Source organism: Pseudorasbora parva, chromosome 17, assembly GCF_024679245.1.
Source record: "Pseudorasbora parva isolate DD20220531a chromosome 17, ASM2467924v1, whole genome shotgun sequence".
Lineage (NCBI taxonomy): Eukaryota > Metazoa > Chordata > Actinopteri > Cypriniformes > Gobionidae > Pseudorasbora > Pseudorasbora parva.
In genome coordinates, this window is record NC_090188.1 from 42276270 (window position 1) to 42301145 (window position 24876).

At 40.8% G+C, this 24876-nt stretch overlaps 2 protein-coding genes across 2 annotated transcripts in view; one reads left to right on the forward strand and one right to left on the reverse strand.

Moving 5' to 3' along the window:
• timm23b (translocase of inner mitochondrial membrane 23 homolog b (yeast)) overlaps positions 1 to 24876 on the forward strand; it is a 62544-nt gene that overhangs the window by 21740 nt on the left and 15928 nt on the right. The window contains exons 5-6 of the mRNA XM_067421914.1: positions 21552 to 21610; positions 21768 to 21878. Of these exons, the coding sequence (XP_067278015.1) occupies positions 21552 to 21610; positions 21768 to 21878 (170 nt within the window). The remainder of the gene's footprint in view (positions 1 to 21551; positions 21611 to 21767; positions 21879 to 24876) is intronic.
• LOC137044687 (uncharacterized) lies at positions 3933 to 5796 on the reverse strand. Its single transcript, XM_067420924.1, has 3 exons — positions 5419 to 5796; positions 5082 to 5264; positions 3933 to 4976 (listed from the first exon to the last, which is right to left on the reverse strand). The coding sequence occupies exons 1-3, from the start codon at positions 5657 to 5659 to the stop codon at positions 3949 to 3951; spliced, it is 1452 nt and encodes a 483-aa protein (XP_067277025.1). The 5' UTR covers positions 5660 to 5796; the 3' UTR covers positions 3933 to 3948.

Below are 24876 nucleotides of genomic sequence, written 5' to 3' on the forward strand. Positions count from 1 at the left end.
AGAATTGGAATTCTGACGAGGCATGTTCAGTAAAAACTTTTGGATTTTAAATAAAAAATAATGAATCAATGCTGTGTTTGTGGTATGCAACAGCGGATCAGTTTTATTAGTTTTAATAAAAAAATTGTAAAAAAAGGTAATTTATCTGCCAATTTTTTCTTTTTGCTGTATCTAAAACATACCGAACCGTACCGAACCGAACCGTGACACCAGTGTATCGTATCGAACCGAACCGTGAATTTTGTGAACCGTTACACCCCTAATATATATATATTAAAATATTATACTTTACTGTTGTATATATAAATGTCATTATATGTCATTGTATACAACATTACTGAGAGGTTGAGGTTAATGTTTGGTTTCCAGAATGAAACATGAAGTGTTGTCCTTATCTGTCATTTTTAATGTAGAGTGTTACTTGTTTCTTACTGCTTTTTTTCCAGTTTTAAGACAAATGAACAAATGCATAATGTATGTAAATTTGTCTCCTCAGGTCTTGCACTCTCAGCGCATCAATGAGACTCCTCTGAAGCCATGGGTCATCATTGCCAACGATGGTCAGGTTTGCTGAGCACACTGTACATGCATGGCTGGGATTGCAGAGTCACATGTTGGGGCTCTATTATTTAAGATTGAGGCAGCAGTTCGCATCCACGGAAAAAAGACTGTGACAGATGTGCCTGCTTACTGGAAAATACCATCTGGAATTAACAAAGTCCACGGAGAGGTCGCCCACAAGATGGACTTTACTTCTGCTAAAGCTCAGAGGATTGCTCTGGATAGAGTCATCAATGACAACAGTCCCATGCCTGGCCTACGGACGCGAGCCAGCAGACACGCCTCAAGCCACATTGGACGACTTGTCGTCACTGCTCCCTGTTCTCCATAAACATAGGGCAGTTTGTATGTCGACAGTGGACACCTACTATCCCGACTATGCTGACCCTGTCCAGCCAGCTGTGATGCCAAAACCCCTGCAAGACCGTCTGCGTGACCCACAGTTTGCTCATGCTCCAATTTCTGTCCTTCTCCAGCACTGTGAGACAGTGAAAGACATTGCAGCTGTGACAAAGGAACAAGCCGACATCATCAGCATACACACAAAGCAGCAGCATAAGTCATCTGCCTGGTATGGAGTACGGGCAGGGAGAGTAACCGCCTCAGCTATGCATGCAGTTGTTGTTTGCAACATTGAGAAGCCGGCTGTGTCCACGGTGAGAAAATTGTGCTACCCAACAGCACTGTTGACTACACAAGACACAAGATGAGGAATTGAGCATGAGGAGACTGCAAGGAGTGCTTATCAGGCCAAACAAGCACCACACTACACTGACCTGAACATTGAGCTGTCTGGATTCTGCATCAACCCTGGGTTTCCACAAGTAGGCGCTTCTCCCGATGGATTACTTTACTGTATCTGCTGTGGGAAAGGCTGCCTGGAAATCAAGTGTCCAGTAGGGCTGGGCGATATGACGAAATATATCGTCTGGACGATAGAAAATGTCTATCGTTTTATATAAGGCTCTATCGCTTACGCCACGATAAGGCGTTTACGGCAGAATTTTACGTCAAGATGCACCTCACGCCACGGCATGCCCATGTACGCTGCAATACATAAACAAACATGGAGGAAGACGGTAGTAGACGCTGTTCAGACCAGGGTAATTCTCAGAGTAATTATGCCAGAGTGGTGGCATAAGCGCTCAAAACTAACTTCAGATGCAACAGGCTTTTACGCGTGGCACATCATATAGCCATATATTGAAATATTTTAATGGCAGGTGTAGGGATGGCGAAAACATTTTCTTGACCGACCACCGATTAGTTTAAAATATGCTTCGCTATTTGAAATAACAGCCCCTCTCTCTCTCTCTCTCTCTCTCTCTCTCTCTCTCTCTCCTCTCTCTCTCTCTCTCTCTCTCTCTCTCTCTCTCTCTCTCTCTCTCTCTCTCTCTCTCTCTCTTCTCTCTCTCTCTCTCTCTCTCTCTCTCTCTCTCTCTCTCTCTCTCTCTCTCTCTCTCTCTCCTCTCTCTCACACACACACACACACACCCCTAGCGCTGCCGCCTCCCTTCCACTCACGTCACTTTTTTTAAATCCCCCACAGCGCGAAACACGAGTTCAGCAAACGCGCCGCCGAGGAGCTTGTTTATAATCTGAGGACAATGGGTACAAGGTGATTGCGTTGAAAATAAAGATGTAATATATTTCCAAATGTAAGCCCATCTTCAGCGAAATGCACGCTTCATACTGTCGTCTGCCCTGACTCTAACCTCCAGTGTTTTAGCCTGTTTACTTTTTGAAAACCTTGAGAGCGCACACCAAATGTATATTGGTTTATTAAGTATAATTGTAGTAGCGTTTAGTCCACTGTATAATAGCCTAATTTAGAGATCCCTTTTTTTTTTTAACCGTCAACTTTGATCGGTTAACGTTGATACGGTCAACCATCGGTCAAACGGTCATCGGTTAGCATCCCTAGGCAGGTGTTAACTTTACCAACAGTCTTACTTGAAAAAAAGGTTCTAAATAAAATAAAAATGTAGTCCATACTACCTTTATTTGTTTTGTATATTATTTCAAACTGCATTTCCACGTTGCAATTTTGTATCACTATTCATAAACTGAATTAACAGAAAAATTGCTATATCGTTATGTTATCGGGATATCAAATGAGCTATATCGGGATATGAAATTTTGGCCATATCGCACAGCCCTAGTGTCCAGCAAAGCACAAGAATGCCACTGTCCAGGAGGCTTGTGATGGTGACAGGAACTTCTGTCTCCAACTTGTGGACAACACATTTCAGCTTAAACGAGGCCACAGATACTACACACAGGTGCAGACACAGATCTTTGTGACTGAGTCCAAATACTGTGACTTTGTGGTGTGGACACAGAAAGATCTTGTTGTTGTCCGAGTCATGCCAGATGTCAGGTTCTGGGAGTCGTCATGTCTGCAGAAGGCACAGGAATTTTTCCTGAAGGTTTCCCTCCCTGAGCTCATTTGCTGCCACTACACACAAGATGCCTCCACACCGCAGCCCTCTATAGTTATGCCTCTAAAGTCTCGTAACACTGTAACAGTCCCACAAGTAAGAGGGCAAAAGAGAGCGAGGAAGAGAACCACAAAAAAGAAAGAGAATATGTTGTGTGTTAGTGCCAAGGGCCTGAGGAACTGGATGACATGGTTGCGTGTGACAACAAGAACTGTGCGACGCAGTGGTTCCACGTTTCCTGTGTTGGACTTGATGCAACCACTCCAGCAGATGATTCCTGGTTTTGTGATGCATGTCTGTAGTCACACAGCTGTCCAAAGACATATATTGTATATTATATATTATATATACATATATTATATATGTATAGTTATTTATAGCATGGACATTATAAGAAACTTATATTTATTATTATTATTACATAAGAAATTGCACTACCTCCATTTTTATGTGTATACCTATTTATTTATTTATAGCATGGAAATTATACGAAACTTATATTTAATATTATTACATAAGAAATTGCACTACCTCCATTTTATTTGTATCCGTTATTGCAATGTTATTGTTTACTATATGTATACTTTGCACTACCTCCATTTTCTGTCTCCATTGTTATTTTATAGATACCTATTTATTTATAGTATTGAAAGAATTTATATTTTAAAAAATGTGTATTATTGTTATATAAGAAATTGCACTACATTTTTTGCGTCCACTTTTTATTTGTAACCTTTTACCTTGAAGCATTCCAACTGCACTATGTTCTCAGGTCGCACTACTTGCAAATAAACACCAAAAAACATCTGATTGTGTGACACGTCTTGCTTTTGCACATCATACTGTTATTGCTTCTTGTTTATAAGACACATGCATCTAAGTATATTTATTGTGAAGATTGTGGGTATGGATGCAACAGACACTTATGGCTGTATTTAATGCACATTTATTTCAGCACAACACTAGGGCTCATGTTTGTCAGAGCACAACATACAGACACAATCTTATCAAGGAATGTCCTGTCTTCATCCTTGCGTGGCAACACCATGTGAACCGGTACTTTAGCTGACAAAATAGTGTACTTGTTGCGGACGGTTCCAATCACCCTTTCCACATGAGTTCGGGCAATTTTTCTTGTGCTCTCCACATCTCTTGCATCTTGCTGACTGCATCCTTTTGTGAAAGCAGGGATCTTTACCTCGGCACACATAAGTCCCACACTGTCCTTTATGTCAAAGACACGATCAGCTAACACCAAATCCCCAGGTAACAGTCTGTCCAGAATCCCACAGTTATCAGTTATGTGCTTATCACTGACGCGGCCCCCCCATCCTTTGGAAATGAATGAAATTGAGCCCTGTGGTGTAATACCAATAAGGTACTTCATAGTTGTGTTGTGTTTGTAGTGGGAATATGACTGAGCTTGAGCTTTAAGATTTGATGGTCTCTGTATGAATATTTCAAAACAGTCCAGAATAACAGCAACACGCTTCCCAAAGGCCTCCACAAACTGATGGGGCATAGTTGCATGCAACGCATCTCGCCCTGGCCAGTTAATCAAAGGGCTGGTGCGCGCATGCAAAACATTTATCATGTTACTGAAGGTTTTGGAAACAGTTTTTCTGTCTACACAAAAGAGGTGGGCAATGTGTTGTATTGGTAAATTTAGTCTAAGGCGCATGAGAGTCAGGAAAAGCATCTGAAAAGGTGACAGAATACTCTGTGTCACATACGGTTCAACACAGGCTAGAACACCCATGACAACTTCAAAGTGTGGAAGTCCAGTGTAGTACTTCACTTTGACGTTGTCATCCTTCAGGAAATGTTCATCCATTTTTCTGTGGCTAAGCTCACATTTCAGGGCCCTGTTCTCTTCCATCAGCCGGTTGATTTCATCGCGCCGACGCTGACAAAAGTCACATTCTGTCATCAGTCTCTGGTCAACTCCATCCTCTACTGGTGCTGGTGTCTCCACTGTGGATAAGATAAGGATATTTTTTAGCTAAATGTGCCACATGCAGCTGCAACAGAAACAAAAACAATATAAGGTCTTGTATCTGCTGGCTCTGTTAAGCTTACCTCGTGGAACAAGGTCATCAATAACGATCTCATTCATCGCAGGTGTACTGTCAGTCCTTTGCCGTTTTCTCTTTTCCAGTCTCTGATAGCGTGCAGTCTCTGTGGGCTTCATGTCAGTGTGGCCCAGGTTTAGAGATGGTGCCCAATCCGGATGTGTGTTGTACATTTCATTTGATGGTTTTCCTGGTAAAACAATCAAAATTATCATCCCATAGCAGAAGAGTTGAAAACATATAAAACCATAATATTATGTTTGTGTGCGCGCGCATTCATGTGTATGTATGTGGTGTCGCGGTTGAAGGAAAGAAACAATGTATAAAAAGAAAATCGTACTTACCAGAATGAAAATGCAGGGAGCACACTCTCATTGACATCGGGATACTGTGGAAGGTTATGTTTGGTCGTCTTACAGCCGCGATCCAAGCGAGCCGACGACTCTTTGTTACCTCGGATACTTGGTCTCCGTGGTTGCGCCTCCAAGCAGGAAAGCGGTGGAAAGTTAACCCATTTGCGACTTTTTCCCCACGACGATTATGTGTTGCGCTGTTACACCCTACAATGCAGCAACGGTTTACCATGGTTAAAACAAAAACGCCAAATTAATCAAGTTAAAAAACACGAGTGAGAGGTGAGTAACGTTAGGTCTATAAACAGTGCGCAGTAGCTAAAGGAGGCCATCAACATGGCCGCCACCCCAAGTAATGACGTCACGACGCCCAAGCGTGAATAAACCAACTTGAGCCGAAGTTCTGAGACACCCCTCGCTGCAGCCTGTAGCTCGATGACGTTGCTGGATCATCAGATCCAATACGTACTGGATGGTGGATCGTTATGGCAATGTCATTCATACAGATCTCTGAGTTAACTTATAATGCGTATGCGCTAGTCATAATGTATGATCCTTGTATATAGATGATGTTCTAAACTGTGTAGTTGTAGTACTGATAAATAGTATTAAGTAATTATTGATTAATAAATCATCTTTTCATTAATGTGATGCTTAAATTATCCTAGTTTCGCTGTACATGCATGCAAAACAGTACATTTTTATATATTCTGATCGTACTTGCTGTTGAGTGGAAGGAAAAACGAGTCAAGTAACCCAGCAAGCAATTGTGCATCTAAAAGACGTCTAATAACCGTCTAAACACAGCCCAGACGTCTAGGCTAAATCAAGGCTAAACTTGGGCTGTCAGTGAAAATCTAATAGACGTCTAATCATAGCCCAAGATTAGACGGCTATTGAATGGCTACATCTATACGTCTAATAGACAGCAAATATGGGTCTAGGCTAAATCAAGGCTAAATTTGGGCTCTCAGTGAAAATCTAATAGACGTCTATCATAGCCCAAGATTAGACGGCTATTGAATGGCTACATCTATATGTCTAATAGACAGCAAATATGGGTCTAGGCTAAAACAAGGCTAAATTTGGGCTGTCAGTGAAAATCTAATAGACGTCTAACCATAGCCCAAGGATAGACTAGTCATCAAATAGACGGCTAACACATGACTAATCTATACATTTAATAGACAACAAAATGGCTAAAGGATTCTTTTCACTCAAATATAACGGGTTCTAAAAATAACAATCCATCCAAACACATTAAATATAAAGGTTTTATTTAGAAAAAGAACATTAACAACCTAGACAACTTAAGATAATACTAAAAGATCAAAACATAAAAATGACCAAATAAAATGTTAAAAATAAAATTAGGATAAGAAATATGGAATATTAACAACGTAATATAATAAAAAATATATATATATAAACTCTGTTGCCGCTGGGAAGTCGGTCATCATGGCATCTGCCAAATAAGAAACAAAACATTGCACAAGAAAAGCAATGTTGACATCATAATTGTTTACTTTATTTAAAGTAATTGTGATGAAGTCATTCTCTTTTGCTTGGATGCGCACTAAAGCTGGGCTATAAAAGGTTAAGATACATGTATGTGACATGTTTAAAGAGATAGTCATCATTTACTCACCCTCAAGTTCTTCCAAACCTGTATGGGTTTCTTTCTTCTGTTGAACACACACAAAAATATATATTTTGAAGAATGTTGGTAACCAGATATTTGATGGTAGCCACTGACTTTCATTGTAGGAAAATGAATACAATGGAAGTCAATGGGGCCCATAAAGCTTTTGATTACCCAGGTTCTTCAAAATATCTTCTTTTGTCTTCAACAGACAAAAAGAAACAACTTGAAGGCGAGTAAATGACAGAATTTAAATTTTTGGGTTTAAAAGATATTTTAGCCATTATGTTGCATTAGAACAATGAGGAAGATGATTGGGAAAGCATTGAATGGTTTAAGGCCAAAGTGAATTTCTGATCGTCTGTCGCATTATGAACCATCCTCTCAGGTCATCTGGGTCAGGTCTGCTTTCTGTCCCCCGAGTCAAAACTAAACATGGAGAAGCAGAATTCAGTTTTTATACATAACATATCTTGAACAAACTCAAAGAAAACCTGCAGTCCTCCGGCAACTCTTCATTTATTTTAAATCAAGGTTTACTGTTTGCCACTGCCTTTTATTAACTGGAAAGGAATAATGATACATTTCTTACACTGCACTTTAAGTTTTACTCTCCTGTTATCATGTTTTTTATTATTATAGAACAATGTCTTATATTGACTTTTTAAATTCCCCAATGTTGCTTTTATGTTTTATGTAAAGCACTTTTGGCTTGGTAAAATATGCAATTCAATTTTGCCTTGCCAATTCAAAGACTCATATTTTCATATAATGATCTAAAGAGTAAAAGGATATTTGTGGCTTTCATAACAAATTATTATAGGTTGCACGTTTCTTGTTTATCCCCTTGAAGGTGTACATGTAGCATGCTAACCACATGGCTTCATTCTACAATGTTACTAAGCTAAAATCTCACCGTTCATACACGATAACAAATAATGTATATAATGAGCATATGTCAAAACGAAAACACAGATACTTACAAGGCCAAATCATGTCCTTTAACGTTTACTGTTGCCCGTTGTTGTTCTCCGTTCTCCTCTTCTTGTGTAAAAAAAAATCCACTCCAAAATCCACTCCAACCGACAGAAATGTTTTTCGCGATATCTGCCGTTGCCAGTAGCACAGGCGACAGTTGCCACCTAGCGGTTGAGAGTGGTAATTCTTTTCTTTTTTTTCATTTTTTTTTTCCAAATATATCTAGCTTACGATTTTCTTTGACTGTCTTACATTTTAAGTGAATGTTATGCGGGACAGCAAAGCTAAAACGAATTCAAATGTTTACAAATGGGTGGGCTAAAAGCAGACTACACATAGCCGTCCAATTCAGAGCTAAATCGTGGATAGACCGTGACATGAAATGACACATCTTGCAGATATTATTGACAATGCGAACATGATGTAATATTAACCATATCATGTGCTACATTGCCAAAAACTACAATTAATCAGTTTTGTCTTTTGACTAAAAGTGAGCTACGAATAGCCGGTCTGTATAGGAGCTAAACCGTGGCTATACACAGCCTATGCACATATCATGTTAAAGAAATGACACCAAACAACTTGTAATCACTGTTAACTTTGCTTACATGATGGAATATCATACATCTCACAAGTTATTTGGACAAAAATTAGATGTAACCAAATTCAAGATTCTTTTGGCTAAAAGTGGTCTACTCATAGCCGGACTATATCAGGTCTATAGTAAACCTAGACGGTGAAATGTAGTGATGGGACATCTGAAGCGAGGCTCCGGAGCTTGTGTCGAGCAAAAAGGGGCGTTCCAGATGAAGCCCCGATTCGAGGCTTGTATCGTTTCCGTGAAAATCACGTGACGATGACAAACGAGGCCTCGTTTTCTGTTGAATACGTCATTGCTTCATTCTGAGTATCGCTTTCGGATAAAAGTGGTTCGAAACCTCGCGGCTCTTGTGGGGTTTGCAGTAGGCATTTGCATTGGTGTTGAGGTGTTGGTTGTATGTAGTAGCGATATCATTATATATCATAGCTTGTATTATATATTATATTACATTTTAGTAGATTTTTAGAGTAAATTATACATAGTTCAGTAGATTATTAGAGTAAATTAACCTATATCTAGTTGAAATAGCCTATACTACGTAATCATATATATATCCTATATTAGTAGTAGGCTAGTGTTATTTTATATATATATATATATATATATATATATATATATATATATATATATATATATATATATATATATATATATATATATTATTGCTATTATTATTATTAATAATATTATTATGAGACTAGACTGTATTAGGGAAAGCTTTTCCCATCCCTGCAGTTTGCTGTTCCACAATTCCAGTCCCATAAGCACTGCACTCACAATAATTTATTTACAATCATTCTGGGCATTCACTGTCATCACTAACCCAAAGAACTACTGAATAGTTGAACACAAAGTTGTGTGTTTGTGTGAGTTGTGTGTACATAGGCTAATACAGGCAGAGTAAAATACTTTATTAATACACAGGCAATAGAAAAAGGGTGTGCCCACACTATGACAATTTGGTTGCTCAGGATGAATAGATTTGTGTACGATGCATTGCTTTGCACAGCAGGTGTCACTAGGGAGCACACTGTTTCATGAGGCTTCAGGTAAATGAACCTTTTGGTGAACCAATGGGCTGGAAAGCCTCAGTGGTTCAGGAAGCCTCATTTGGCCATCACTAGTGAAATGACGGCTATTGCTTGCTGGGAATTGTCTCTGTTATTTTAATCCTCAATGCAACACGATCTGTAAAGAACTTTAAAATACCAGCCTACACATTCACAGGGAAAATGCCTACACGGAAAATGCAAAACGTGTGTCCTGATGGCGTGTGCATGTTATTAATCGTTATTTTTGCGCGAGCGGTTTGAGTATTTATCTATCCAGCAAAACTCTCTTGGGCATTCAATGATGTCCCCAAAACTCTTCTGCGCATGCGTATATGACGTCATCGAATTGTGAATGAAACCACCGCGCATGCGGGTCCAGTACGCGTTGGATCTGATCCAGTACGTCATCGTGCTACAGGCTGCAGCGAGGACTTCTTGGAGATCTCGCCGTGCTGAAGAAGCGCCGCGGACAGAGTTTTTTATGGGGGTAATATTGTTGCATTATTCCAAACAAATATATTGTTATCCACAAATAAATGTAAAGCGATTCACAAAAAATAAATAATTTCACAAATCAATAGAATGAGATCCACAAATATATGCGGGAGTTTCACAAAAGTAAATTAGATTCACAAATAAATACAATGATATTTGTGAGTAACAAAAAAATCCACACATGTCAAAAACACACAACTCTGCCTTGCATAAGTTGCATTCATTTGTGAATCGCTTCCTGTGCATTTGTTGATGGCTTCCTCTGCATTTGTGGATCTCGTCTTGCGCATTTGTGGATCGCAGCACAGCACGTGGATTCTGAAACAGTTCTAGCGTCTAGACTCAAGATAATCCACAAATACGGAGACTCCACCCACAGTCTACTTAAGCCAATCAGATCACGGCCATATCGTGCTGACCACTTGATTGGCTACAACACTCAACTCTGTAAAATCATATGTTGTACTCTCGTGACCCAAATGAGGATTCTCTTCTTTATCTCTCCTCAGAATAAAATGCTACTGTAAAGCCTTGGCGACGTCAATGCACATATTGTGTTAATATTTGCCAGACGTTGCTGCTAATAGCCTTTAGTGAAAAGGCTTGTCCTGCTATATCCTATTTAAAAATATTGACAGGATAGTTGTTTGGAACAATTGAGAGCTTGGCTCTGGTCAGCACGATATGGCCGTTATCTGATTAAATAGATATATAGAGTTGGATATATATAGAGAGAGAGTTATAGATATATATAGTTATAGATATATAGATTTATATAGATCAGTGGTCGTAACTCTGTTTTTCAGCGGCACTGGCCAAAACGTGATTGGTTGGAGCGAAAACGTGCTACGATTGGTCAGCACGATATGGCCGTGATCTGATTGGCTTAAGTAGACTGTGGGTGGAGTCTCCGTATTTGTGGATTATCTTGAGTCTAGACGCTTGAAATGTTTCAAAATCCACGTGCTGTGCTGCGATCCACAAATGCAGAGGAAGCGATCCACAAATGCACAGGAAGCGATTCACAAATGAATGCAACTTATGCAAGGCAGAGTTGTGTGTTTTTGACATGTGTGGATTTTTTTGTTACTCACAAATATCATTGTATTTATTTGTGAATCTAATTTACTTTTGTGAAACTCCCGCATATATTTGTGGATCTCATTCTATTGATTTGTGAAATTATTTATTTTTTGTGAATCGCTTTACATTTATTTGTGGATAACAATATATTTGTTTGGAATAATGCAACAATATTACCCCCATAGTTTTTCCTCACGCTTCTCTCGTTCAGTCGCGCTGTCGCCGCGGACAGAGAATACCAGAGTATGGCAAGCCGAATGGGTCAGAATTACGCTATAGATGAATCGCGTTTACAGTCAGTAGGATAGGATAGGTCAGTTTACAGTAGGATAATTGCTGAATATGAAATCTTAGCAAAAGTTACATTAAAGTAGCCTATATGATAACGAGTTGTGATCTTTTAATATGTTTAATGTTAGTAAATATGAAAATATCCAAAGAGTTATAGGCTATTGTAGAAGAAAATACCCTATCAAAGGCACTCCTTTGGCTAAAATGATCCGTGCTGAACTTGTCTGGTCTGACTTAGTTCATCATGGATTGGGTGAGAACAGTTTAAAATGACTGGCTGTGAAAATCGAGTGTGGCTCATTATACTACAAGCAAAACGCCGTAAATAACGCGCGCTCTGTGCAACCAAAGCGGCGTTTTTTCACCGTCATATGACAAGCTGAACGGCGTAAAAAGCGGCGCTTTTCAGACAGACTAAAACGCCACAAAATACGGCGTCCTTGATATATTTCGCGCATTTTTTACGGCGTTTGTAATCACAACGGCGTATTTTGCGGCGCAAATACTGTTTTTTACGGCGTTTGACTGTAAACGCGATTCATCTATAGCGTAATTCTGACCCATTCGGCTTGCCATACACCCCTACATAAGCACTGTTAATTCAGCCCCACAACGGCCGGATTACACCATATAAAGTCAACTAGCCTTATTGCAGTCAACTAGCCTGTGGTCAAACACGCTTGTCTGCATGCGTGCTTTCAGTCTAGACTAGAGCATAACGGCATTGTGGAATGGCTCACATACCACCCGCACTTCCTTACATTCTCCCAGTTCCCTTAAGTTAAGTGACTGGAGATGAAATATTGCAGTCAACTAGCCTGTGTTAAACACGCTCGTCTGCAAACTAATGCTGTGTGCGTTTACCCCTGTGGACTCGCTCACTGGTTTGCACCGTGGGTATTCTACGTAGGTTGTGCGCCACTGCACATTGTTTACACTACACACAAAAGAGCTTCTCTATGTAGGAAATGTGCCCACTTTACAGTCTGCACTCCTGCACCCAAGCACTTTTCACAAAGTTCACTCTCGCACACACAATATAAATGTGAGGCGAGCGCCCACTGCAAAGCCTGCACCGCCAAAACTAACACTATCCCCACAGTGTTACAAGCAGTGTTACAGCACAAGCAACCCGGCTAACAGGCCCCTATTACTAAGCGGCCAGCCCCCGAATCTAATTCAACCCCTGGCTTCACGAGCCCATTCCTGGTATATAATATTGGGTGTTGAACATATAAAACGAGGTTCTTGCTACAGTTTTGCTCGCAGACCCCCGCGATTCAAGCCGTGGTTGAGCCCTCAGTAAGAAGCAGTGTCAGTCACGTGCTTCTCGCTGAGGCGTTAAAACTGTTAAAGGAGAGTGCGGTGGAAACAGTACACCCGACGCTAGCGAGTCAGGTTTTTACTGTCGCTAATTCCTCATCCCGAAAATGGATGGCGGTCTCAGGCCCATTTTCCAGACATCTGAACAAAGCACTTATGACACGCTCGTTTCAAGGTGCTGACGGTGAAACAAATCCTTGCGCACATTCGCCCCGGGGATTGGGTTTTCACAATAGATCTGAAAAACGCATACTTTCACATTACGATACCCCCCCCCCCCCCCACTACAGGCCATTCTTGAGATTCGCCTTCGAGGGGCAGGCTTATCAGTACAGTCACTGTCATAGACTCAAGACTCAACGAGCGTCTTACGTCATAAGAACCACCACGTCTTGATAACGTACATAAAATCACTAGGGCAGCCGAGATCAGACTCTCTTCACCGCATGGCTAAGTATCTCCTTTTATGGGCAGAGCACAATCTGAGCTCCCTAAGGGCGGCTTACGTGCCAGGTATTCTGAATCAGGGTCCGGACATGTTATCCAGAGGACCCATGCCCCCAGGGGGATGGTCCCTTTACCCGCAAGCGATTCAGCTCGCACAGCACACGCTGCCCAATATTTTTCTGCAAACGCAGGGATGCCCTGGCCCATGTTGGCCCAGACTCCCTCTATATGCTCCCTCCGATCGCGATGCAGCTGCAAGCCTGTGCTTTTTAATAGCCCCACTTTGGAAGAACCGCACATGGTTCTCCAAACTGTTTCAGCTGTCAGACACAGTATTCCACAAAAAAGAAAAGGGGATATCTGGCATCCCAGTCCCGAGCTGTGGGCCCTCCACGTATGGCCCATCAACGGTATCCGGGAACCTCTCTGACAAGTTATGAACACTATTTCGAAAGCTAGAGCCCCTGCTATCTGGCAGCTCTGCTTTGAAGTGGTCAGTGGTTTTCTAACCAGTGTGCTACGCGAAACATCGACGCACACTCATGCGAACTGGCGGAATTGCTCGCTTTCTCCAAGAGCTAATGGACGCGGGTCGTCCCCCCTCCATACTCGGGGTGTGTGTCTCCGCCATAGCAGCTAGCCACGCTCCGATCGCGGCACATTCACTAGGGAAAAGTGATCTTATTGTATGTTTTCTTAAAGGGGCCAGGAGATTCAACCCGCCTTGCCCCTTCCTCGGTCCCTATTTAGGAACTCGCCATGGTTTTAGAAGCCGTGAAGGGTTCCCCCTCCTAACCACTTCAGACCACGAGCTTGAAGCACATATCACTCAAAACCGCTTTTCTGCTGGCTGTGGCCTCGGTTAAGCGAGTGGGTGGCTTACCTGCACTGTCCGTGAGCCCTTCCTGTCTTGAGTTTGGGTCCAGCAACTTCAAGGTTGTGCTCAAACCGAGGCATGGTTTTATGCTGAAAGTGCAATCAACCCCTTCAGTATGCAGGTCTTTTCACTGCTTAACCCGCGTCTCAGAGAGAATAAGACGCGAACCTATTCTGCTCAGTCAGAGCATTGAGATTGTATCTAGAGCGCTCCGCCCCCTTCAGGCAGTCGGATCAGCTCTTCATTGCTTCGGTGGCCGCACTAAAGTTTGTGCTGTCATGAAACAGACTCTCACACTGGATAGTGGATGCAGTCCCACTAGCATATAGGTCTAGGACCTAACCTGTCCTACAGGCATTAAAGCCCACTCCTCTAGAGGCATGGCTTTGTCTTGGGCTTGGTCATGTGGCACTTCCATGGAATATATTTGTGCGGCGGCAGGCTGGGCCTCTCCGCCCACTTTTAACAGATTCTACAATTTGGAGGTCCCAGCTTTACAAGCCGTGCTTTTTTTTCCGTCTAGGGCGCTATCTGCAGCCCTGGCAACACGATTGTTTATTGCGTTCCGCTTATACACAATCGTTCATAGCACCATTACACTCTACCTTAGATCCGACAATGTCCAGTCAGGTGTTCAAATGAACCGACTCTTCCAGTTCTTTCATTCTCCTTCGAAGCCCGCCTGTGTCGTTCTCTCTAAAGGTTTTTTCAGCTCATTCAGTTGGGGATTTTGGGTCAGTCAGCGCACACAGCGTTTTACATTGTGTTCCCATACGCAATACGAGGAACCTCTCTCGAAAGGGAACGTACTCGGTTACTTTCGTAACCTCGGTTCCCTGAGAGAGAGGAACGAGTATTGCGTTCCGTGCCGTGTTTGTGCTTCTCAGGTGTCGCTTCAGTCGATTTTAAAACCTGACACCTATGGTGAGTCAGGGTCTTATATAGCCTCCTGTATGCTATTTTTAGCCCCCTTTTTCCGGCGGTCTCTCTGGAGCGCCCCCATTGGTTCGCTCCTCTCAGCCGCCTCACCATAGGTTCCTGCAGTTGCCGCGGCCCGGCCAATCAGAGCGCTCCTTGCAGTTGCCGCGGCCCGGCCAATCAGAGCGCTCCTTGCGCCGGGCTATGGCCCTGCAGCTCACTGCGCTTTACATAGATACCTTTATTAATAAAGTTTTGCTTCACATTCTCGAGAAAAGGAGTTTTTCCCATACGCAATACTCGTTCCCTCTCTCTCAGGGAACCGAGGTTACGAAAGTAACCGAGTACGTTCTCTGTCCTAGCGTCTTTTCCTCGCGTCCAGAAGGGGCGGGGCTAAGGCGCAAGGAAAAGACGTGAGGATGCACAAATAAGAGTTGGGAAGCAGCCAAGATTAGCAGCAGAAGTCATGACGTCACGTCCATTAATGAAGATGGACCAATAGCCATCCAGTGTAGACGTGCCTATAAAAACTGACAGGAGGCGGGAGAAAGAGAGAGCACACACACACACACACACACACACACACACACACACACACACACACACACACACACACACACACACAGATACAGGGACGCAACACTTTTCTCCAGAGCGGCTGTACAGCCGAATCAAATTCTGTTGCATTATTTATTTGTTCTTTATACCTGTTAACACTGTGAAGCTGCTTTGAAACAATCGGCACTATAAAAGCGTTAGATAAATAAAGGAGTCTTTCTATATTTAGGGGTACACTTTATGTCAGGAAATCAGTATACTTTTTTGATCAATAAACTAGGTGGTTGAATAATATATGCCCTTTATGTGCTAAATTAATTATTTGGCAAGCTTAAGCTCTAATGACTTTTTTTAAATGTTAATGAAAATTAGCATTTGATTTATTATTTTGTCAACTGTGTTGCAGACAAATGCTGTCATAAATCCACAGTATGCTGAATTTAGTAGCTATTATTCACCATCCTTACCCAAGATTTCCATCTCCAGAGATATCACTTTCTGTTTCTGACGGTTTAGTTCATATTTAAAAGATTTATGACATAACAACCACACATAACACAGTTGACAAGCGTAACAGCGTTTACAAGACACATTAGAAGGAAAAGAGAAAACTCTCTTTAATATGGTAACTTTCTTTTTATTCAACAAATGTGAGTACAAGCAATTAATTACATTTAAATTGAATTGCCAACACTGTCAACCATGTGGATCCTGGTCAGCGGTTTCAGTTGATGGGTAACATAGTTGACATTTCGGCCATTTTAGGGTCTTGTCCAAACTGCTGGCCTTGGACCTTGATTAACTTATGTTTTTATATTCTTTCTCTACACATTTACAAATATTAAAAGTTCAGCAGAACATGTTGATAACACAGTTGATGTCAATTAATCTACTCTATGTGCAGACAATATAGATCATATCTGGAGAAGTTATGACTTACCACACTATCTTCAAATTTACCTCATGTGATGTTGGACATGTGACTTTGGAGCAAACCATTGCTGATTTATAGGGGGGTTTATAGGGAGTAACACAGTTGACACTGATTTCTCGGACACACACAAAAAGGATGATTTAATGTAGCTACATGAGCAAAACATTTTTTAAACACCTTTCTCATACTTTAATGATTATTTTGGACAAATATTTATAAGAGATATATACAGAAAAATGAATTTTAGAGCTTATCTGAAGAGCAAAACCTCACATTTACCAAATCGGACGGCACAAAAACAGCAAATTGCAGTATAGAATATGCCATTTTTTGCTAGATAAAGGATGATATCTGTTGGATTATTGTATTAAATGAATAAGAAATGTCATCTGATATAAAAGCGATCATTGCTTGAAGTGAAAAGTTAAAGAAAAATCTGTAAAATTGGTCCACAGACATGACATGTACCCCTAATTATAGAATGACTCAAAGGTGACTTGACTAGCTTAAGCCTTTAAAAAAGTGTATATATGTATATTTTAGACATCTCATAATTATGAATTTTGCTTCAAAATTATGACAACAATTGTCATCATTTAAACCTTTTATCTCATAATTATGAGAATGATTTCTGAAGGATCATGATCACTGAAGACTGGAGGAACCATCCTGAACATTCAGCTCTGATCACAGAAATAAATGATCATTTAAAGTATAATTAATTGAAAACCAAATATTTTCAATTGTAATAATATATTACAATATTAATTTTTTTTTGATCAAATAAATGCAGGCTTGATGAGCAGAAGAAACTTCTTTCAAAAACATTACAAATAGTAACTTTTGGCCTGTACTATATATATATATATATATATATATATATATATATATATATATATATATATATATATATATATATATATATATATATATATATATATATATAAAAAAAATATTTGTCAAATTAAGATTAAGAACAGGACATCCACTGCATATTAACACACACCGTATCGTGAGCAGTATCCAGCAGAGGGCAGTGTTCACTGCGCCGCTGACAGGAACTGCAGCAGTGTTTCCTAGTAAAGGTGCGGGCGGGTCAGGTAACACACAATAGGGCTGTTCCAGGATGTCAGAGGCGGCACGCTTTCATGAACAGGCAGAAATAAACCACAGCGAGCTCTGTCCTGTCAAGTTTTGGCCTGTGGGGGTGCACCACATTCCACTGAAACCAGTCACGAGCGCTTTGCTCTGAGTTAAACCTGTGGTGCGGGTTAGTCTGGGGGATTCATAAGGCACGCTGGCTTTGATGTCTCAACATGGAAAAGAAAACCAATAACAATACATGCTACAAACATCTTCTGATTTATAAAACAGCTTTTCTTTTCATGCAAATCCTTACTGAAACGAGTAAGACGGCTGCTTGACACACACACACACACACACACACACACATAATTTAGACATTACAACAGTCGGTTCCCCTTCTGTCACTGTTTGTGTTCTGGTTATCAGGCCTGGTTTGAGCAACATCTTAAGCAAGGCTCAACTGGACATATACTGCTAGTACAAACATAGAGTGATACGCTGCCAGACATTGACATAGTCAATCAATAGTGCTTGTTATGCATATATTTTATACTTTATTAATAGTGATTGATACTCTCTAAAAAAAAAATGCTGGGTTAAAAACAACCCGAGTTAGGTTGAAAATCAGGGTTGCCAGGTTTTCAAAACAAAACCCACCCAATTGAACCTCCAAACTAGCCCCAAAACAAGCCCAATTGCCTTTTGGAGAGGTTCCCTGGTAAAAAAAAAATGCATTCTGGGAGGTAAAATATGTTTTTGGCAAGGTTCCCTGCTAAAATTAGCATTTCTGGGGCTAAATATCACATAATTGGGGTTACTTTAACCCGCAGACATGAAAAACAGCCCGCGGACTTTGCGTCAAACCCAGCAATTGGGTTGTTTTAACCCAATGATTGTAGCCCGGCGTGGTCATCCTCAGCTCTAGTCAGAATATGAGTCTGATGCTCATTGGGCTGTGATTATGGGGCGTGTTTCAACCCAACCAGGAAAGACCTCGATTGGACAGACCGACAACCAATCAGAGCAGCGGAGCGACGCATAACGTTAGTTGTCAAATGTCAACAGAGCTCAACTGCACTGTGTTGCCAAGTCTGCGGTTTTCCCGCCGGTTGTTTTCCATGTCCGCGGGCAGAGTCCTGCGCGGGTTCGAGTACCCGACGGGTTGACCCGCAAATTTTGCTGAAATGGGTGAAAAAGATCCAACTGTGTCGGATACGGGTCAGGTCGGACAAGGGGAAACACGGGTCTAACACGGGTTTAAAAAAGTCACGTGCCAACGTTAAAATGTATGCATATTTTTAGGAACACATCTACTAACATGTGTCTTGCCTGTATTTCAAGGTAATCGAATAATTAAAAAATAATATCAGGTTATTTGTGCTCGCCGCGCGCCCTCACAGGATTCTCTCACTTTCAAAAAAATCACACAAGGCTTCAAGGGGGTCACACACCGGACTCAAAGCTCGGCGAGCTCAGTTTTGAATCCTCTTGTGCCAGAAGAGCTGCCGGATGTGCATCTTGTAGCTCAGGGTGAAATCAGTACATTGGCGCTCTGTGGCACAGCAGGATTTTCAACAACTTCCTGAGTCGCCGCGGTGTGCGTACACTCATTGAAAATAATGTGTTCGAATTTTAAAGACTCGGCGCGGTGCTGTAATTACTTTTGTATGACCTGGCATTAAATGTGTAGGCCTATAATGTTTTATGCTAAACTGATTTTATTTCGGGTGTCGGGTTGGTGCAGTTTCTGTTCAGGCATAATTACTCTATGGATCAAGTCCAGACCGAACCCGAGCTCAGATGTTGTGGGCGGTGCTGAGTTCGGCTGCCATCCACGCTAAAATGATTGGGTTGTTTTCAGCAAATATTTAACCCAACCACTGGGTTAAAAAAACAACCCAATTGCTGGGTTTTGTCCATTTCAACCCAACTCGGGTTGTTTTTAACCCAGCATTTTTTGGAGTGTATGATGAATGTTTCGCAACTGTTTTGAAACTGTGTGTACAGCTGTGCGGCCCAAAGCATCATGTGGCCGAGGCAGCACTAAAGGCCGTTCACATGCACTTCTTTACAAGCACAGCGGGCCAAAGTCTGCCTTTCTACCGCTGTCAGCAGATTTACAGGGTGAAAAGTGTCATAATGTATTCTCTCAGAGACGGACACAGGTCAAGGAAGCTGTTATTGAACGATTCAACCTTTAAAAACACCAGCTGCCGATGCATGTGCATTGGACCAAAGATATGCATGTGTTTATTGATAGAGACAGACTCTGGAGCCCTTTCCCAAGACCTGCTCGTTTATTAGTCAAGTCAAAATATCTAAATATTCTAACATTAAGAAACATTTACTAGACAAATCCAAATTATTATCTTGTTTTGGGAAAAAATAACAAAAAAGGAAGAGAGTTTTTGCTTAAAATAAGATAAATAATCTGCCAATGGGGTGAGAAAAATAATCTTAATTCAAACAGAAAACAAGATTATTTTTCTCACCCCATTGGCAGATTATTTATCTTATTTTAAGCAAAAACTCTCTTCATTTTGAGTTATTTTTTTCCAAAACAAGATTTTAATTTGGACTTGTCTAGTAAATACTTCTTGTTTTCAGATTTTTTGGATATTTTAATTAGAAACAAGGCAAAAATACCAAGTAAGAAAAGCATTTTATTGCAAAAAATGGTTTTCTTACTTAGTATTTTTGTCTTGTTTCTAATTAAAATATCCAAAAAATCTGAAAAGTAAAAATTAATGTCTTGTTTTGGGAAGAAATAACTCAAAATGAAGAGTTTTTGCTTAAAATAAGATAAATAATCTGCCAATGCAAAATATTTTTTAATATTTTTTAAAGATTTTTTATCTTAAAGCAAAAACTTATAAGATACATTTTTTTAATCTTATTTTAAGCAAAAACTCTTAATTTTTTTTTACCAAAACAAGACAATAATTTTTACTCATCAAGTAAATCTTTCTTAAAGGTGCCATGTGTAAAAATTTAGGAAAAAATATCCAAAAAATGACCTACACGCATCAAAAGAATGAGAAGAAATAAGGGCGTCGATGTCATTAAAAAAAATCTGAAGTTATAGTGCCGCAGAGATATCAAACTTAATTACCAGTAGCATTACTAGCCCCGGCCCGACAGGTGTCGTAATACCAGTCTCGGCCATGGGAGGCGGTATGCGGCCAACATAACCACCAGCCAACCTGGCGTACTTGAACCTGAAGTCAATCGTGTGGAAAGTACAGCCCACTACTTCATTTCAGTTCAGGGAAGAGAGAGGACGGATGGCCGAAGCCCTTGGCCCCTTAAATGTATCAGATAAGATAAAAATAGCTGTTTTTACCTGAGCAGAAAAAGCGGAAGTGCAGGCGCCCGGCGACTGTGTCCCGTCCCGTCATAATAAAAGTCCCGGTACTCGCGAGCCGTTTAGAATAGGCGCCCTCCAGTGGACGAAAAGTTGCAAAGTGCACCTTTAATGTAAGAATTTTTAGATATTTTGACTAGAAACAAGACAAAAATACCAAGTAAGAAAAGCCTTTTTTCAGTGTGCTGTTGGCATATGTCATGTTATGAGGCAAGACACGGGTCGTAATCTTCATTAAAGGGCGTTTATTGGACCATCGCACAGAGAGCATAAACCGTGAATTGAACTCCCTCCATAACCTTCCTCTCGCTCGTGGTTAGCATACCCAAACTACGGTAGCTTCACCTGGACAAAAGACAATCTCACAACAGCATACAACATTTGAATTTATGATGAACCAAAGTTATTAGTGATTAGGGTCAATTCAGACTTTATTTTGAACTCTTAATCTCCATCTTTCTCTCCACTTCAGAGTCCTGAATATGGTGACCCGCCAAGGTGCCACATGGGCGAACACTTTGGGTTCAGTCGGTGAGTGGCCCAGTTACAGCATCCCTAACCCTCAGAATCAATCTTGTCCATCTTTTTAGTTCACTCATAAGGCGATCTTTATTCGTTTTCAGTATATTTTCATTTAGAAGTCAAATATTAATGCTTGAAATTAATGTATATACCTCTATGTGTTCAGCTCTGCTGTACAGTGCATTTGGGGTGATCATAGAGAAAGCCAGAGGAGCGGAGGACGACCTCAACACGATCGCTGCCGGGACCATGACTGGTGTCCTCTTCAAATCTCCAGGTAGATCATGTATAAAATTAAAAGTTGCAACTTTTTTAGACTGATATAGCTAGGAACTATACTCTCATTCCTGCGTAATAATCAGGGCACTTTGCTGCGGTACCATCCGTGCACCGTGCAATGATATTCAATGTTCAATGTTATGCGCCTGAAATCAGCCCCCAGCCGCTCTCTGTGTAAGCAGGTTGTCACGTTGCATTTTGTCTTGTTTCCAGTCCAAATATCTACAAATTCTTAAATCAAGATGCATTTACTAGATAAGTAAAACAAGATAAGACATTTTTGCTTGTTTTCTGGGGGGAAAGAATAAAAATGAAGTGAGTTTTTGCTTAAAACAGGCAAAATGATCTGCCAATGGGGTGAGAAAAATAATCTGATTTCTGTTTGGGACGGAAACAAGACACAAGATTTCAATCAGAAACGAGATTATTTTTCTCACCCCGTTGGCAGATCATTTTGCCTGTTTTAAGCAAAAACTCACTTCATTTTGATTTTGTTTTAAAGGTCCCATTCTTCGCGTGTTTTCGAAGCTTTGGTTATGTTTACAGTGTGCAATATAACATGAGTTCATGTTTCGCGTGTAAAAAAAACACAGTATTTTTCACACAATTGACTTATCTGTACAGCGCTGTTTCCTCTGTCCTAAAAACGGCCTGATGATTTCCTTGTTCTATGAAGTCCCTCCTTCAGAAACACGTAACGAGTTCTGATTGGGCCAGCGCTTCCCGTGTTGTGATTGGACAACAGCTTAGCGCACTTTGCCCGGAAAGGTCCCGCCTCTTACCATAACGGGGCGATGCAAGCGCTGAATGCGCGCTCTTCTCCACGTGGGAGAGCAACGAGACCACGCCCCTATTTTGCGTGTTCTTGTGGGCGGAACACGCAAAATAGGGGGCAGCCTATTTTGCGTGTTTACGCAGCATTTAGCCTCATCGTTAGAGCGTCAGACTCCCGAACAGAAAAGACCCGAGTTCGAGCCCCGCTCAGAGCGGGCAGTGCGAATTTATACAACATTCAATCAATTTTGTCTTTAATTATTTTGCCTTCAAAAAAATACAGCAACGTTTTAGCAGCAATGTTTTATTTTGGGATAAATTCAGAGCTTTCAATTTGACAAGTTCTGAAAGACATTCAGGAGTCTGTGGAATAGATCGCTAGACACGCCTCTAAAAGAGCCGTCATGAAATGTCTGGTATGATGACGAAACGAACAGTGAAATATTGAACGTTTGATTATATCGCGAGGCGTTGGCACCAACATGTGAACAATAACAACTGAAATTCAGCTTCTTTTATATCAAAAAATATTGACAAGAATCAGCAAAAAAGGTGCCATGCTTCGTCTCATGGTGCCGTCTGATTCTTTGTGACAACTTCGTTGAAGATTAGACTCACCAGCTTTGCATTCACAAAACCAGGTAGGATGCATGCACAGATGTCTTCCCATTCTTCCCACGAGGCTGAATCCAGCTTCTTATTCGCAGCTTCTTATTGACGCTATCCGGTCCACCTTAAAAGACGCGACGCTTCCGCGTCTTTGGTTTCTTATTCACGCTCATTTTAGGGACCGTGATTAAGGGATTGTGTTGCTTTTGTGTCCATTTTCAGAATAAAAGAATAATATATTAGCGAAGATTGACTGTAAACATATAGTACACATTGCACATACAATATAATTACAGTATGCCTATTCTTTAATTATTGCTCTTGCCATCAGCTCAATTTAGGGACCATGCATGTGGTTTTTCTCTTATTCACTTTTAGGGGCCCTGATACTATTGTGTCTATTTTCAGAAAATAATAATAAACCATTTTAAAAGGTAATTACAGAAATATCAGTGAAAATGACTAAAAAATATAAATGTTCATACAATATAATTACATTTCAATTATTGCACTCAAATGCTTTAAATACATTAATAAATCAATAAAAGGTAAGGTAACTAGAGATTAATGCCAGCTCCAGCTTGGATCCAGCCTCCGAAGACTTCAGATGAACCAACACCAGATGATACCTACCCCTGCAAGCTCTCCAGAACAACAAATATGGATGAAATACAAAATGTATGGAAATTGTAATCTTACAACTGTACTTTCTGAATTAATTGATTAATTTTGCATTATGGTTACTTATTTTGATGTTATGAACACAATCTGACAATGCAGTTAGAAGAGCCATCACATTGTGGACCCATTTGGGGAAGTGAAAAATTTCACTGGTGCTTTATACCCATCGTGATTGAATATCTTCATTAAAAAATGCAAATATTTTTTACTGTGACGTTATGAATTTATGAACCAACGAATTTGACAAACAACAGTACAGTTAGAAGAGCCTTTGCATTAATGGCACCCGTGGCCCATTTGGAGGCGCTATATCTCGGCTGCCTTTATGGGTGCGTTCAAAGTTGCACTGGGGCATTATACCCAGTGTACTTGACTGTCACCATGCAGAATTCCAGACATTTTTACTGTAGCATTTTGAAGTTATGGATCCATTAATTTGACATGAAAGTACAGTAAGAAGAGTTATTGCAATGTTGGCCCATTTGGAGGCGCTATATCTCGGCTACCTTTATGGGTGCGTTCAAATTTGCACTGGGGCATTATAATCAGTGTGCCTGACTGTCACCATGCAACATTCCAGACATTTTTACTGTAGCATTTTGAAGTTATGGATCCATTAATTTGACCTTTATGACAATACAGTAAGATTAGCTAGCGCATTGTTGGCCTATTGGAGGCGCTATATCTCGGCTGCCTTTATGGGTGCGTTCAAATGTGCACTGGGGCATTATAACCAGTGTGCTTGACTGTCACCATGCAGAATTCCAGACATTTTTACTGTAGCATTTTGAAGTTATGGATCCATTAATTTGACCTTTATGGCAATACAGTAAGATTAGCTAGCGCATTGTTGGCCTATTGGAGGCGCCATATCTCGGCTGCCTTTATGGGTGCGTTCAAAGTTGCACCTGGGCATTACACCCAGTGTGCCT

Coding starts and splice junctions, on each gene's coding strand:
- LOC137044687 (XM_067420924.1), bottom strand. CDS start 5,659: ATGGTAAACCGTTGCTGCATTGTAGGGTGTAACAGCGCAACACATAAT. Junction 5,265..5,418: donor CTCCCTGCATTTTCATTCTG/GTAAGTACGATT, acceptor TTGTTTTACCAG/GAAAACCATCAAATGAAATG. Junction 4,977..5,081: donor TGATGACCTTGTTCCACGAG/GTAAGCTTAACA, acceptor TCTTATCCACAG/TGGAGACACCAGCACCAGTA.